At 40.5% G+C, this 17,110-nt stretch overlaps 1 protein-coding gene across 1 annotated transcript in view; it reads left to right on the top strand.

The window, feature by feature from the left end:
* UNC5C (unc-5 netrin receptor C) overlaps positions 1–17,110 on the top strand; it is a 438,193-nt gene that overhangs the window by 409,852 nt on the left and 11,231 nt on the right. The window contains exons 13-14 of the mRNA XM_036765340.1: positions 10,206–10,355; positions 12,535–12,699. Coding sequence (XP_036621235.1) covers positions 10,206–10,355; positions 12,535–12,699 — 315 coding nt within the window. The remainder of the gene's footprint in view (positions 1–10,205; positions 10,356–12,534; positions 12,700–17,110) is intronic.

The raw sequence follows: 17,110 nt of genomic DNA, 5'->3' as shown, positions 1-17,110 counted from the left end.
TGAAGATTTCCTAGGGGCATGATGATGGTGGAGTTCTAGAGCAAGGAATACAGATGGTAGGAAATAAACAACATTAGTATTACCAGTAGCAGCTATCTGGGGATCAATATAGGGATGTAGAGAAAGATTAAACTTCTCTCAACAAAAAAAGATAGAAAAGATTAATAGACATTTTTAGAGCACATTATCAGTTGGTCAAAAAACCAAAGAAGTCCTTTTGAAATAATTAGGAATCACTACACCAAACAATAGTTAAAGCTTACAGCAGGTGAATTTAATCAAACCACAATCAAAACTCCTGAAGAAGCTACGAAATACCTAAGATACAAGAACAGAATCAAAAGGCCCTCCACTGGTGACATCCACCTGGACTCAGCCTTTGATATGTCAACAAAGAGAAGCTGAATAAATGGCTGTCATAAACATCCCTGTATGAGAACAGAGATCTGTGATGGCAATACGGGACCAGGTCGTCACCACCAGAAATTACAGATGGATAATTATTAAGGAGCCCAAACTTAGTGATCAATACCGATTATGCTAGGAAAATGTAGAAAACATTCAAACATGTCACTGCACACTGTACAAATCTTGCATGACTCAAAAGAAAAGAATTACTTCATAAACTCATTATCTTTCATAGACTGACAACCTATCTCCATACTACAAATACAGACATCAAAATATTACAGAGAGCTCAAATAATAAATGTTAACATTGCCTGTAACTACCCACATATTGCACTGATTAATAAAAAGTGAAAAGCAGCATTTTTGATAGATGTCACTAAATCAAATACTCATAATATCCAAATAAGGGGAAATGAAAAACTTTAAAATTATAGAGATCAAGCCAAAGAAGTTAAAGTCAGAATCAAAATCAAAAAAATTAAAATCAAATATGAGACCAGAATAAGCTATATGTCTCATATCACCCTGTCTGCTACTGGAGCATCAAAGCCTACAGTAGATAACCCTATATCCCAATTTTTTTCAACTATACAATGCAGGGTTTTTTTTGCAATCTACCTGAGAAAGCCTGCTAAATGTAAACTATAAGAGAATAATAGCAAGATAGTGACTTGTCCCAGACCATTTCTATAAGAATTCTTTAGAACAAGATAAGTAAATAATAGTAGCATTTATATTAATTTAATTAGCAATCATTAATGACTAATCATACTAATAGCAGCAGTCATTTGTACAGTGCTTTTAAATTAGGCACTTAATAGATGCCTGTTGATTGATTCTCCTAATATCCTTGTGAGGGATGTAGCATACATATTATAGCCCCAGTTTCACAGGTAAGGAAAATGAAGTTGAGCAAAATTAGGTGACTCTGGTTTACGCAGCCAAGATTCTAACCCATGTCTCCATAGTGCAAATTCACTACTACTTCCACTGTATATAACACTTCTATTTATTAAATTGAATTGAATTGATCTGAATGTTACAGATGGGAGCAGAAGGTGGAGAGGGTGTTAAAGAGGAAAGTGTTTATTAAATCCAGGCTAAAATCTGGCCTTTCCTGATGCCCCAGTCCCTCTATTGATTATCTCCAATTGATCCAGTCTATATGTTGTTTGTACATAGTTGCTTGCATGCTGCCTCCCCACTTAGACTGTGAGCTTCTTGAGGGTAGGAAATGTCATTCACCTTGTTTTGTATCCCTAATACACCTATCACAGTGCCTAGCAGGCACATAATTAACGCGTATTGACTCACTTAATAGACAAAATGTAAATTTTAAAATGAAGACCCTGAAGGGTTAAAAGAAATGCAGGTAACCTTAATGAATAGAAGGGGGGGAAAAGAGAAAAACTGAAATTTCTAACATGGAGAAGTACAAAGTCTTCCTTTTCCTCAGGAGTGAGTGAGCAGACATGTGGCATGACCATTTCCCTAAGCATCATCTTTTGGCATTTCTTTTAGAAAGTGACACAGACTTTCCTATCCATGTGAGGAGGTTCAGAGTTATATTATGTGGCAGCGGTGGTGGCGGCGGCAGCTGTGGGAGTGGCAGGCAGGGCCCTAGAAACCAAGTGACTTGAGTGGAAAATATTTGCAAATGGTCACAAGAGTGGAGCCTTGGACTTATTAGGAATGAAGTGGGACAGACTTACACAGGAGGAGAGAGAGCACCCCGGCATGCATAATGAAAGAGGTTTTCCTGGCAAAGGCCTGAGCCAGAAGTCAGGAAACAGGCAGGTGGACTGAAAGCAGACTGACAGTGGGGAGGGACCAAGTGCCAGGCAGTGCAGCTTGAAGGCCTGGAGGCCACGGAGACAGACAGCACATGGAGAACAGAGGATAGCAGCGGCGGCAGCCGCAGCAGCAGGATCTAAAGAACTGGCAGAGAAAAGGAGCAAACAGATGCTTTTTTTCTCTGGCCTTTGCTTGTGGGAAGTGTATATAGTCATAGCTGTGACAGCCACAGTACTAAAGACTCAAGTTTATCATTCCATACTATAATCCCAACGAACATAGCAAGCAATGCAGGATCCAAGAATGCACAGAAATAGGACATAGTCTGTGACCTCTGAATGGGGTTGTAATAAAATCAAATCAAAATACCGCCCGGCACAAAAAGAGGTCTTCTGAGGTTGTACGATGGACTCATACCGTGTCTTTGCAGCATGACTTAATGGAAAGCGTACCAGATTTGGCCTTGAGAGATCTGGGTTAAAACCACACTTAGATACTTACTAGCTCTATGACCCAAAGCACTTCAGCTTTTTATCCCTCAGTTTCCCCATCTATAAGATAGGGGTCTTAATGCTATTTGTGCTCCATACTTTACAATTTCATAACAGGAAGGTGCTTTGTAATTCCTATACAAATATAATCCTTTTTTTGGTTGGATTCTTTTGTTAGTTCATGATGACCTTGGGTTTCTAGGTGAGTGGATCACTCTTAGCACCCTCCGCTCCGTTTTGTCCAGGTCTGATGAATCTCAGAGCAATGAAGGTCATATTTTATTTGTCCTTGTTTCGTGAATTGTTATGACCAAAAAGTTCAACACCTATTGACCAACTTACTGGTAATGAGCCTTTCCATTTATGCAAGTCTAGTTGATGCGCTCAACGTAAGCCCTGGAAGGTAAGAAACCCACCTCCACTGGTCGGTCTCCGTATTCAAGCAAATGATATACCATCCTAACCAGAAAGAGTGCTAAGTCATGTTTGTTCTGTCTAGAAAAAGGGTACAGCCTGCTATTTCTCCCCAAGTCAATATACACTCATTCAGTGGTGGCTCACTCAGGAGGCATCCATCACCTGCTGTGAACGAAACAGATCTCACGGGCTTGTACTGATCTCTGTCCAGCACAGAGGTCCTGGCCGCAAATAGTCTGTTCTTTTCATTGTTCACTATCGGTTTCTTCTGTTCTTGTACATCTTTGCTGTCACAGAAGAGGTCAGAGACCTCATTGTATTGTCCAAGATAACAGGCTCTTGAGAGAAAAAAATCTGTCCATGGGCAGAGTTGGAGAGGTGGGGACAGAAACTAGAAACAAACCCCAACCTCCTGCAAAATAGAAGGGTCAATCTTGGAATCAGACAAGCTATTTGAAATGCCTAACAGAAAGCTAAGAGGATCCAAAGGGGAGAGTAATTTTATAGGTAGTAAGGATAACCTGATTAAAAAGAAAGCTATGTTTCTTTCTGAAAGCATGATTTGGTTACATTCCACTTTCCATGTCAACATTGTTTTCCACGTCTTTATGTATTTGTCATATAAACTATTTTAACATAAAAAAGAAAAGACAAAAATGATTTCAAGGGAATTACTATTTCTCCCTCTTCTCTTCTTTCATGGGATTATAAATTTAGAGCTAGAAAGGACCTTAAAAGTCTGATAGTTCAACCCTTTCATTTTATCAAGGAGGAGACTGAGGCCTCAAATAGTTAAGTGACTTACTAAGGTCACACAGGGTAGTAAGTGACAGACATCCGAACCCACGTTTTCTGATATGACATAATGCTCTCTACTGTCTAGCTGTGCTTGATCTATTCCTGCTAAAACTAATAACTTGATTAAAGAGGGAAAACTAGACTTCTGATCTCCAGTCCCACAATCCTGTTTGCCGGACATCGCCAACTCAGTGTACCACAGATAGTTCAGACTCAACATCTCAACATGTTCAAATCAGAAAGCAATACCTTTCTTCCTAAACTCATCCCCACTCCAACAACCTACCTATTCCTGCTGAGAGCACCTCCAGTTACCTGGGTTTGCAATCTTGGGATTGTGCTTTGATTCCTCATGCTCCCCCCAATCCAATCACTTTCCAACTCTTCTCGGTTCTATCTTCCTAACATCACACACACCCATTCCTTCTCTCCATCTGCACTATAATCATCCTATTCAGTCCCTCATCGTTGGTCACCTGGACTACTGAAGAAATCCCTCAATTGGTTTCCCAGTTTCTCCCCCTCTGACCCTTCCATATAATGGCCAAATGGACTTTCCTAAATCACAGGTCAGACCTCAGCACTTCTCTGCTCTGGAAGCTTCTATGTCTACTCATTTCCTGTACAATGGTATAACTGTTGGTTTAACACAAAAAAAACATTCATAAGCTTGCTCCAATATATATTTCTAGTCTGATTGCAGATTGTTCCCTGTTACGCAAACTACATTTCATCCAAACTGACCAACTGGCTTTTCTTATACATAAGATCCCATATCCTGCGTATATACTTTTGCCAAAGCTCTTCTCCATGCCTGGGATGCTCTCCTTCATCCCTTGGAACTCTTAGCTCCCTTCTAAGCTCACCTCAAAGGCCAGCTCCTTCAACAGGCCTTAGCGCATTCCTCCAGTTGTTAGTTCCCCCTCCAAAATCACTATATTTACTTTGTACACATCCTCTCTGTGCTTATCTGCAAACAAATTATAACCCCTCCTCCTCCAGTAGAGCCAAGATTGTCCTACTCACATTTGTATCCCCAGCTCTGGACCTTGTGCTTCATACATAAAAGATACTTAACAAATACTTGTTGATTCATTGATTTGAAACTCATGCAAAAGAGCTTGGCAATGTAATGGCAGGAGAGCCAGCCTCAGAACCAGGAAGACTTATGTTCCAGTTCTATCTCTGATACAATCTGGCTGGGTGACTCTAGGCAAGTCACTTAACCTCTCAGTGATCTTTGGAATTAATGCATCAATAAACATTTTTGAGTGCCTACTATGTGCCAGGCATTGTGCCAGGTGCTAGGAATAGAGAATGAAGCAAAAGACAGCCCCTGCCCTCAAGGAACTTATAATCTAATAGGGGAGATAATATGTAAACAAATATATACAAAACAAGCTAGGTACAGGATAAATAGGAAATAATTAACAGAGGGAAAGCACTAGAATTAAGAGGGGAAAATGGATTTTAGTTGGGACTTAAAGGAAGTCATGGAGGTCAGTAGGCAGCTCAGAGGAGAAAGAGCATTCCAGACAAGGGGGGCAGCCAAAGAAAATGTCCAGAGCTGAGACATGGCATTTCTTGCTCATGGAAGAGCCAGGTGGCCAGTGCCACTGGATCAAAGAGCACATTGGGTTAATCAGATGTAAGAGGACTGGAACAGGGGAGGAAGGGGTTATGAAGAGCTTTAAATGCCAAACAGAGCGTTCTGCATTTGATCCTGGAGGCCATAGGGAGCCACTGGAGTTCATTGAGTAGGAGAGTGCCAAGATCAAATCTATGCTTTAGGAAAATCGCTTTAGTGGCTAAATGGAGGGTGGACTGGAATAGGAAAAAACTTAAAGTAGACAGATACGCCATCAGGCTATTGCAACAGTCTAGGCATGAAGTGATGAGGTCCTATACTAGAGTGCAGGTAGTACTAGAGAAGAGAAGGGAGCATATCTGAGAGGTGTTGAAATGGTGAAATCAGCCCTTGGCAACAGCTTGTGTATAGAATGCAAGACATAGTAAGGAAACCAGTATGGCTCCTAAGTTGCAAGCCTGAGGGACTGGGAAGATGGCATTGCCCTCTTGAGTAATCTAGGGAAGTGAAGGCTGGGGCATTGGGGGAAAGATAATGAACTCCCTTTTGGACATCCTGAGTTTAAGATGTCTACTGGACATCTAATCTGAAATGTCTGAAAGGCACTTGGAGGTGTGAGATTGGAGGTGTCAGCAGAGAGATTAGGGCAGGATAGGTAGATGTGAGAATCATCAGCATAGAGATGGTCATTAAATCCATGGGAGCTGATGAGTTCATCAGGTAAAGTAGTATGAAGGGAGAAGAGAAAAGCTCCCAGGACAGAAGAGTTATAGAAAAGTGCTGATCTGAACTGATGGAGGGAGCTCACTTCACCAAAAAATTCACAGACTCGGTCCCTATCTTTATCCCTTTATTTACTCTATCTCAGGCTTGGATTTCTTAAATTCTACATTGTATAAAGCTGAAAGGTGTCCAGAGGAAGACAACTGGTATGGGAAAGAGCCTTGAGGCTCTTTGACATGAGGATTGGTTAAAGGGAAGGGATGTGTTTAGCATGGAGAAAAGAAGACTCAGGGAAGATATAATAGTTAGAGGGCTGGCATATTAAGGAGGGACTAGGCTTGTTCTGTTTGGCTCCTGCAGGCAGAACCAGAAACAACCCATAGATGTTCTAAAGAGGCACATTTAGGCTCAATGTCAGGGGTAAAAAACCAAAACTTAGTAACCGCTTCTTGTTGTTCAGTCATGTCTGACTCTTTGTGACGCCTTTTTGGGGTTTTCTTAGCAAAGATACAGGAGTGGTTTGCCATTTCCTCCTCATTCAACAGATGAGGAAACTGAGGCAAACAGGATGAAGTGACTTGCCCAGAGTCCCCCAGCTAGTAAGTGTCTGGGGTTAAATTTGAACTCAGATGAATCTTCCTGACTCCAGGAACTCTATCCAGTACTCTATCCACTGTGCTCCCTGGGTGTCCTTGTTACCTTTAGAGCTATCCAAGAATGGAATGGATTGCTTAAAGAAGTGATGGGTTCCCCCTTCTTAGTGGGCATCAAGCAGAGGGTGAATGGCCATTTGTCAAGTATAGGGATCACTTTCATGTATGGTTTAGATCAGATGGTGGCTGAGGTTCCTTTCAGCTTTCAGGTCTGTGATTCTGAAATTCCAAGCTATGGCTGTTTAGGTTTTTGGGATGGCCTTTCATATTAAGAAAATTTAGGATGAGTCCAACATCTCTTAACAAACTACATAGCCCTTAGTGATCTTTGGTGTTTGTAAAATATGCAGATTTGATATATTGTTGGATCCAATTACCTCATAGAATACAACACATTTTCTTTTAGACATCCTAGGGAGATAATTTGGACATAATGAAGATCTATAGTAATCAGATAATTACTATCGATTGCTCTTTAGACATCTTGATGGGGTAATTAGGCCGTACTGGAAAGAAGCTAGAACTGATTGATTGGCGCAGCCGTAATCTAAAAGATTTCTAATTATGTTTCTTTTCTTCTAATGGCTTATAAACAAACATCATTTTAGCTTTAGAATTTGTCAGGTGCCAGGTTCATTGGGAGCATCAGCTTTCTCTTTTATGCTAACTAGACAATGAACACGATCAACATATGCTTATTATACATCACTGCTGAAGCAAAAGTAACTTCAATTATTTCTGCCTTTTCTTTTCCTTCCTCCTCTGTCAAGATGAAATGTGTGGCTCAGAGTTCTCTGGGTGAGTGAGAAGTGCGTCAGTATTTGTGACTGCAGGATGTTCTTACTCATCTGCCTTTCTGAGGACCCGTAGAGTATTTCATGCTAAGGCATGAACAGTGTAAGCTGTGCAATATGTTTCAATACAGAGGTTTTTTCATGCCTGTGTGTGTAGAGGGGGGACCAGTGTGGGAGCTTCATAGAGTACCACAGGTAACGGCATCACGGAATGATGGCCAATAATTAAAGGCAGATACTTCCTGCACCTCTGTGCAACAGGGAATTTGTATTCTCTGTGAAATAGGGGATTTCCATCTCTCATTTACCATTAGACATGAATGAAAAGAGCTCTCCTTTTTCAATCCCCTATTTCCTACCCAGTATTGAATTTTTATTTTCTTAGTAATAGATTTTAGTCAGAATACTGGTTGGACCAAATGATTGTTTCTTGCTTTTCATCATTTATAAGGCAGCTTGAAATGAAGCCCTGGTATGCTTAATCAATTAAGTTTGCTAGCTGAGTCTTTATTGGACTAAGCCCTCATGGATTGGAGTTCATTAAACAAATATTAAGGCTGATATACTTGTGAATTGGAGCATTGCTTACATTCTAGCCTTGCTTAGACTCCACAATTAGTATGTCATGTTGAGCTAGTTGCACCTTGCAGAAATCCTCCCTTGAGACTGAAAGCACATTATCTGCTTAGTGTGAGCATCAGTAGCTTGCAAACACTTCCATCCTTTGGTTCCCTGTATCGCACTTCCTAAGTGCAATGCTATTGGTAACAGCAAAGAAACACCATAGGATAATAATGTAAAGAAAAAGAACATTCGATTGGCAATCATAAGCCATTCTTGTGACAATTACTACCTTTGGACCACCCTCCTTTTCTCTCTTCCTTTCTTCTTCTCTTCCTCCCTTGCTTCCTCCTTCCCTTTCCTTCCTTTCTCTCTCCCTCCTTTTTTCTTCTTTTTTTCCTTCCTTCTACCCTCCCTCCTTTCCTGTCTTTCTTTCCTTCCTTTTTTCCTTCCTTCTTTCCTCCCTCCTTCCTTATTTCCTTCCTCCCTCCCTCCCTCACTTCTTCCCTCCCTTCCTTCCCTTCCTTTCTTCCTTCCTCCCTCCCTCCCTCCCTTCCTTCCTTCCTTCCTTTCTTCTTCCTTCTGGATATCTTACCTGACTGGATATACAGAAGCCACTTATGGGCCCAATCCCACTGCTGATCAGAACAAGAACTTTGACCTGCTATTTCTGCCCTGAGCTGTTTTCTCCTTCTTACAGAGCTTGGTGGGTCCACTTCTAGCCTACTCCCAGAGGCTCACCATATTGGTACGAGACTTACTGCAGTCAACTGATCAGCTTTAGACCTACTGCTGCTAAGAAATCCTGAGAAAAGCTGATCCACTTAACTCAACCCCAGTAACACGGACTACTTATGTGGGCCCCACTCAACGCCAGTTTTTTTCTTTATTCTCTTGAAAATGCCTCATTAATCTTTTCCAATAAATTTGAGAAACCCTATTATATACATCATGTGCCCCAATGTTGTTTCAGTCTAATGTAAAAGTTTAGTTAACCAAAAAGTTGGAAGCTAGGCATTTTCTTTTAAATTTACCTTCCTTATTAACTAAGCCTTAACTCAAAACCCACTTTTCCTTTCACTTTAAGAGCATAGACCATGTCTTGTTTTTTTTGTTTTGGTTTTTTTTTACATTTTCAATTCCTAGCACAGTGTTTTACATATTGATGCTGAATAAATGAATGAATGAATGAATGCCTAAAACCTTTCTATCATGTATCAGATTCTTGACTTAGTAAGTAGACCAATCAAAACACATCTCAATCAGTCTTTGATGGTTGATAATATTGAAATACCTCAGGGTCATTATAAATTTCAACCTCCTGTACAACCTATTGAATTTTCTCCAAACATATGGAGATGGAGTTTTTATCGGCCAAAACCATAATAGCAAATTTGCTTTTTGCTGTGTTCCCCTTTGGCCAGTGAAAAACCTCAGTCTTCCTACACACACACACACACACACACACACACACACACACACACACAAATTAGGAATTAGATTAAATATGTACTTTCCTTGGGATATACTCTTAAATTAATTTATGTAATTTAAATTTCTGGTATGGGTTGTTATTTTTTGCCTTTTTTTCTAAAAAAATCAAGATGAGGGTAGCTGGAAGGAACATGAAGTGGAAGGATCTATTAGCTGAGGGATGGCTCTGGTTAGATACATTCTAAATGCTTGAGATTTTGTGTATTCAATTAAACTCCATGACTTCAGGTGACCTTGATGGAGTACACTGTTCTTGCATTCTTATTCTGCAGTAGTGATAGAAGTTAAGGACTCCTGAAGAGATGGAAATAGGAACCAGTGTCACAGCTTCTTCTCTCCAGAAACTAGCTGACTGCTTATGATGGTAGCGGAGTTCTATTTGATCCCAGATTGGTAGCATTAGGAAAGCTGCTCATTTGATGAGAGTTAACATGAATGATGCAGCCTGATGCTGACTTTTTTCCATCTTTGTTTCTTTTTAGGAAGTTCTGCAGCTCGAGAGACAGATGGGAGGGCAGCTCCTAGAAGAACCCAAGACTCTCCATTTTAAAGGCAGCACCCATAACCTGCGTTTGTCAATTCACGACATAGCCCATTCCCTCTGGAAGAGTAAACTGATTGCTAAGTACCAGGTGAGAGTCCCAAGCAAAAGTAAAAGTATCAGGACTTGAAGGTGTGAAAAGGTACAAAGACAAATCAGAGCAAGAGACCTGGAACTGTATCCCTGCTCCCTCCTCCCCACACTCCGTTCCAAATTAATCTCTAGGGAGAGTGTATCTCTGGGATATTCTGAGGCTGGCTGGGATTTTCAAATCCAAGCTCAAAATGGTTTAAAAAATAATAATTTTCTATGTTTTTAACAAGAGAGGGAATCCATCTTCCTAATAAGTTTCTACAGAAATATTTGCAGTGGGTCAGCAAATCCAGTCTCCAAATGCATTTATTGGGAGCAGGGTGAGGAGGAGGAGGGAGGAAGTAGTTTATCCTTAAATTGGATTGATTTCAAGCAAGAGTGGTCTCCCCATATGATCCAAATTAGACTTCAGCATTGCCAGTTTTATAATTTAACTTTGAAAGTTGAGAAGGAACTTCAGTATAGAAACTAAAATTGAGGGTGTTTTTTAAACCCCTATAGGTTAAAGTCAATAAAATAATAGGTTTTAAACTGTTGGACCCCAACCTTATTCCATTCATTCTGCGGGTTCTCGGAGGAATTCCCTTTATACTGAATCAGTTAGACCTAAATATCCCACAGCACAAACCTCCTGATAGCTAGCCCCAGAAAGTTCAGCTACATTTAAATGAGATACTACGTGAATTATATGTGCATCCAGGCCAAAGATCTAGTATTTACTTATAAATATCAGCCACTGTACATATTTCACATATTTCACTCTAAGGAGATGAAGGAAATTCTTTCCTTCTACATTCCTGTCTATATATCTCTATCTATCTATCTATCTATCTATCTATCTATCTATCTGTCTGTCTGTCTGTCTGTCTATCTATCTATCTATCTGTCTATTTTTCTATCGGTCTAGATATATGTGTGTATTGTGTGTATGTATACATGTGTATATGTATGTATCTGTAGATCTATGTGTGTATGTGCATATATGTGTATACACACATGCATATGTGATTATGTGTATTAAGTATGTGTGTATGTGTGTAAAATCACCAATAGTCAGTCACCTAAATATTTCTATCTCATTTGCATGCTTAAAACAGTGACAAATACAATAGGAGAAAGTACTCATATGTTGCATTTTTCATGTTTAATTTGCCTAAATATGATTATGTTCTTTTCTTAGTCTTTCTGATTGAACTACTGTCCTTCCTCCTGCCTCAGCTCTCCTGAGACTTCTTACCCAACACCCAGCACAGTGAAATCCAACAGACCCCTCCCTTAGACTTAGGCCAATGTCCTATTTCGTTGAATAAGAGACAGTGGACTAGATCTGCAATTTCATTGGTGTAGGGAACTTCTGAAAAGGAAATTCTCTCTCTCCATGGAGATCAGCACCTCCTCTGTGACTTAGAGATATTACAATTCTTTAAATTGGCCCAACGTGTTACTTCCTAGAGAAACAACAAGGTATTTTCCTAACCGCAACTTAAATGTTGTGTTGTTGTTTTTTTTATTAGGGCCTACTAGTTTTTCTAGGAAAAGTCCTATTCTTGGGCCTTGTCAATAATATTTTATTAGTGGTGTTTTTTGATGTAAGGTCATAGTGAGTTTTTATTAAGCACCTATCATATGAAAGATGAAGATATATGTATGAAAGTATACTGAATATATATGTACATATGTGTATATATACATACGCATATGTGTGTATATGCATATACACATAGGTATATATATATATATACATATTATATATATATATATGCACACATACACACACATATAAATATACTAAGTTTAGAGGCACTTGGATAAAGAAGAGAGAGAGCTAGCTTCAAAGCCAGAAGATGTTTCAATTCCTTTCTCTGACACGTCCTGCCTATGTGAGGATAAGCAAGTACTGTGACATATGGAGAAGGTGCTGACCTGCATTGGCAGAAGGAGCTTCCTCATTCTGGGGCTGAACGAGGAAATAAACACACATCTTGTCTCTATCTGTCCCCCCTTTAAGCTTACTCCCCTCTCCCCATCCTATCAAAATGTCTTTTAACAAGCAATATCCTCTAGTGTGAGTTGCTCTATCATTATTAAGTTATTTCTTGATGGCTTTTTTGAAACAATTTCCTTTCTTAGCTTTTGGGAACTCTCATTTCATTTCATCTCATTTGTTTGTCCTATAGGAAATTCCTTTTTACCATATCTGGAGCGGTTGTCAAAGAAATCTCCATTGTACCTTCACCTTGGAAAGATTCAGCCTGACCACAGTGGAGTTAGTTTGTAAGATCTGCGTGCGGCAGGTAGAGGGAGAAGGCCAGATCTTCCAGCTCTCCTGTACAGTGTCAGAGGTAAACAGGAAAATCGCCACCACTCACAATAGGTCACAGGAGAGAAAGGGGCAGGGTGGAGAGCAGGGACCATTTCTGCTCATGCAATATATGTGTTCCTTAAAAGGTAGATATGTCAAATCTTGGTAAATAGATTCATATTTTAAACACACTAGGGAAACCAAATCATTCTAAGAACTCTTGTGACAGATCTTTGTAAAACAAAACCTACAAATGAGAAACACCTTAGGAATACTCTATATAAAAACACACATACACATATGTGTGTATGTATATATAAACTATAACTTGCTATGCCTACATTCCCCATAATTACCATCTTTTTCATTGGCTTTTCCACACTTTCCCCCTTAACTGTTGAGTAGAAAAAGCTCTGCAAGCCTCGCCCTGACTCTTTCAGACTGCTCTCCCTCCTTGAAAGTGAAGGAAAATAGAAGCTTCATTGTGGTCTCTTTACTCCCTCTCATGTGTCCCTAAATGGACAACAGGCATTTGTCTCTCTTCTCCTCTGGGGATAGGGTGCTCTAATGATACGCATAAAATCTATGCATATTTTTCCTTGTGTGCATCCTCTCTGTTTCTCTTTAATGACATCTTCCCACACTTTCCTTGGCATTTTGTTGATTTACCTTGAGTAAATAACTATTTCTCAATACCCAACAAAGCTTCCTTTATGTGAAGGAAGAAGATGAGGAGTGGATTGCCTCGTTTTAACTCTGTTCCAAAAACTGTAGTCTAAAACTCTGTAATCTTTAGAGAAACAAAAGGAAACAGAAGCAGATTCAGTGATTAAAACCTTTGGGCCCTTAGAGACCTCATCTCTATACCACTAAGCTGAGTCTGTGATTGCCACGTTAAACAATTTCAGGAGCTCTACCTAGCCAACTGAAGAGACAACGTTGGTTTCTCTGCCCTACACACAGTGACATATGACATGTCAGTTTGCTCATCCTGTCTTCCTCTCTATCTCAAATTTAGAGACTTATCTCCCTCAATCCCTTTCCCATACGCCATTGAGGTGGGTCATCTTTTCCTTGTGGAGTTCCATGAGCCTTTTGACTCATAAACCACTTTAGTCACAGCCCGTAGTGATATTCATAAGGAATGATCTTAGTGTCACAATGCCATAGCAACCACCAGGGCCTTCCGTTGCACGAGCCATATCTCGGAGGCACACAGTACCACCCCGCTGACTTTGGATGGTGTTTTCACTCTTTGGGCCCAGCAGGTCTGCAAAGTTCAATAACCACCCAGCTCCAATGACAACAAAAGCTGCATAATTTCGGAGGGGGAGGAGAGTGCTCCTTTTGATGCATGCTTTCTGCTAGGGGTGCTCATTTGCTGCCAGATGAAAAGGTGGATCAGATGCAGCAACAAATGAAAGGCCTTCAGCCCTCCCCCTCATCACCCTCTCTGCCACCTCTTCACAGAGAAAAAGCAGCTTTGACTACTATAGTCATAACTTAGAAATTACATTTCTTGCTTTAGTGTATAAAGAACACTATTTCTTTTGCAAACTTGACACAGAGACTTCCCTCCAGATAGAGCAGCTGTTCAGAAATGCAACTGACTTTTTTTCCAAAGAAAGTGGACAAACAAATGTAAAGGAAGGGGAAAAAAGGCCGAGCTCTAGATGACTCAGGGGGATTATATGGGGCACTGCTTTCTGCTTTCTGGGTCAGTGGTTTGAATCGAGTCATTGTATGAGTTATTTGAATGCAATCTGGGGATTTATAGAAGAGCAGTTGATGTAGCTATGATGTCAAACCCTGATAACAAGGGACTTTAAGGATTTCCAAAACCCCAATGCTCATGGGAGCTTCTAAGAACATGTTTAAATCATATGTGTGCTATAAATGCCAAACAAATGAAGGGTAACTGTGCTCACCCTTTTTTTCTTCTAAATAGGACTCTTGCCCAGGATCACACAGATAGTTGGCAGGTAAATTGAACATAAAATTCTAAAGCCAAGATTCCCATGATAGTGCTGTCTTTCCGATCATCTGTAGCTCTTCATATACAAGTAGAGGGATCTTAGAGATCACCTAGCAATTTTTCTTGTTGTGAATCCTGAGATCCTTTACCAAAAAATAGATGATTCCAATCTTGGGACGATTCACTTGGCTACGTCTAATCAAAATGAGTTGTTGAGGGGTTCTCTGAATGATGACTGTGAGCAAATCCCTTGGCCTACATGTTTATTTATCTGTAAAAGGTCACAATTTATTCACCTGTAAAAGTGGTTGGTGTAAAAAGGGTTGAACAAGATGACCTCCAATGTTCCTTCCAATTTTAGATCTATCATCCTGTAAACAACATTGTTCTCTGACCGTGGTCAGTAGACATGGGTCAGGGATGTATCCCCCATAGCATCTCACCATGAAATGGGGGCTGCTCTGGGGTCTCCTTCTGGCCCTTTGGTAGGAAAGCCTTGCCTCTCCATCCTCAGCAACAAATTCTGGCTTCTGCAAGGAGAACAGCAGCTGCTCTGGTGGCTAAGCTATGCTGTCTATAGGAAGTGCCCTAGAATGCCTGGGGCAGGCAGGCGGTATCACCTGTTGCCTCTCTATGTGTCTTCTTCAATTGTGTCAACAGAAAAAAAATCAGGGAGGCAATAGAAATAGAAAATGGGCATTTTTGTGACTGGAGCTGAAGTCAGGAAAGAAGCCCATCATGCTGTTTGCCTGTGGAGCCCATTCTGTGCACCAGAGGAGAAAGATGAATTTGTAAGTCCATAAAATAAAATCCTGCTCCATAACTGCCCATTCACTATCAACTAGTTTATAGAGCTGAGTCAGGAATATCCCGTAGTGAGCAGACAATTACATCACATGGACAATGAACTAGGGAGACTGAACAGACATAATATAATCAAATACAGCTTAGAACAAGCATAATTTGATACCCGTTTGATGACATGTATTGTTACTGTTTTGCTGCAAGGTAATTAGACCATTTGGTAGGTCACTCACAAAAAGGAATGCAATTAACATTTTATACAGTCAAACTGATGTTTTGGTTTTCCTGTCGTGTTTTACTAGCTCAGCATCATTATCCCCAGTTTTTCCTGATAAAACTTAATTACACACATGTCCATTCCACATTACAAAAGTCCATAGGATCATATGTCCAGAGCTAGAAAGAGCCTGAGGGGTCATCTAAGCAATCACCTTATTTTACAGATGAGAAAACTGAGTCTCAGACAAGGGAACTGACCTGCCCAAGCCCACACACATGAAACAAATGGGATCTGTGCCAAAGCTCTTGGACTTTAGATTGGGGCTCTTTCCACTGAACCACCCTGCCTCTGGACCTTACCACTCTACAGCTGGAGGGTCTAGCCCTTTACTCTACAACGAAAGGATTTGTATGTTCTTCCCATGCACTGCAGGCCCTCATCTGTGTTCCTCACCCCTTCATCTTTTTGGCACATACACTTGAGCTTGTCTCTGTCCCTGACCTCTCATTCACTGGAGGACCTGAGACAGTAGAAACTATAGATGTTAAACAGTATGATCATTCTACCCTAAAGGGGAGTGACATGATCGCTACATTGAGAAAAAACCTAGATGAGGAATTAGAGAAGGGGCCAGTGAGAATGGAGAAAGAGGGGAGAGGAGAGGAGAGAGGAGAGCTAAGAAGTTATGGCCAAAGGAAGGAAAAAGAAGGTTTCTGTCCATTTCCTCTGACCCAGCCCCCCATACACTCCAGAAATGACTTCAACAGTTTTAAGAGCCAGAGTCAACCTTAGGCATGATATGATTTCACATAAAATAAAAATTATTATTATATTTATTTGCATTTCTATGGTGTTTTAAGTTTTAAAAGCCCTTTTCTTTACCACCAGCCCCATGGAGGGAGAGTTCTCACTTTACGGACGAGGGAAAGATGAATCGACATCCCTAGACTGGGCCAGCAAAACCATGCTGGAACCAGCTCTTGCCTGATCCCACCCCACTGCCATTGCTTGCTATTGCCTAAGATACCTCTACCAGGACACAAGACTTCTGTTAATAAAAGCATAACTATCTTCTTCTGTGCATGTACAGTTGGGAAGCCCTGGGTTTCACCATCGTGCCAAAAAGTTCATTTTATGTTCATCTTAGCAAAACAGTGGTGTGGGCTATATGTGTGTGTACCTGGTGGTTGTCCCAGCCAACTCTTGTTGTCACATAGGCACAATCATTTCCATAAACCTACAGCAAACAGGTTGTCACTCAATTAATGAGTTAATTAATTAACCAACAAGGGAGCATAATGTGTCATTTATCCACCAAGTGGATACAAGCCAACTGGTTTCAACAGAGTGTATTCTCCTTTTCCATGTGCTTATGTGGACCTTCCTAAATACTGCCATATCTTGACTAACAAAGAGGATGCTTAGTCTACAGACTCTTATACTATCTTCCTT

This window comes from Trichosurus vulpecula, chromosome 6, assembly GCF_011100635.1.
Source record: "Trichosurus vulpecula isolate mTriVul1 chromosome 6, mTriVul1.pri, whole genome shotgun sequence".
NCBI classification, from domain to species: Eukaryota; Metazoa; Chordata; class Mammalia; order Diprotodontia; family Phalangeridae; genus Trichosurus; species Trichosurus vulpecula.
The sequence above is the reverse complement of the archived record's forward strand: the minus strand, read 5'-3'. Positions and strand labels throughout refer to the sequence as shown.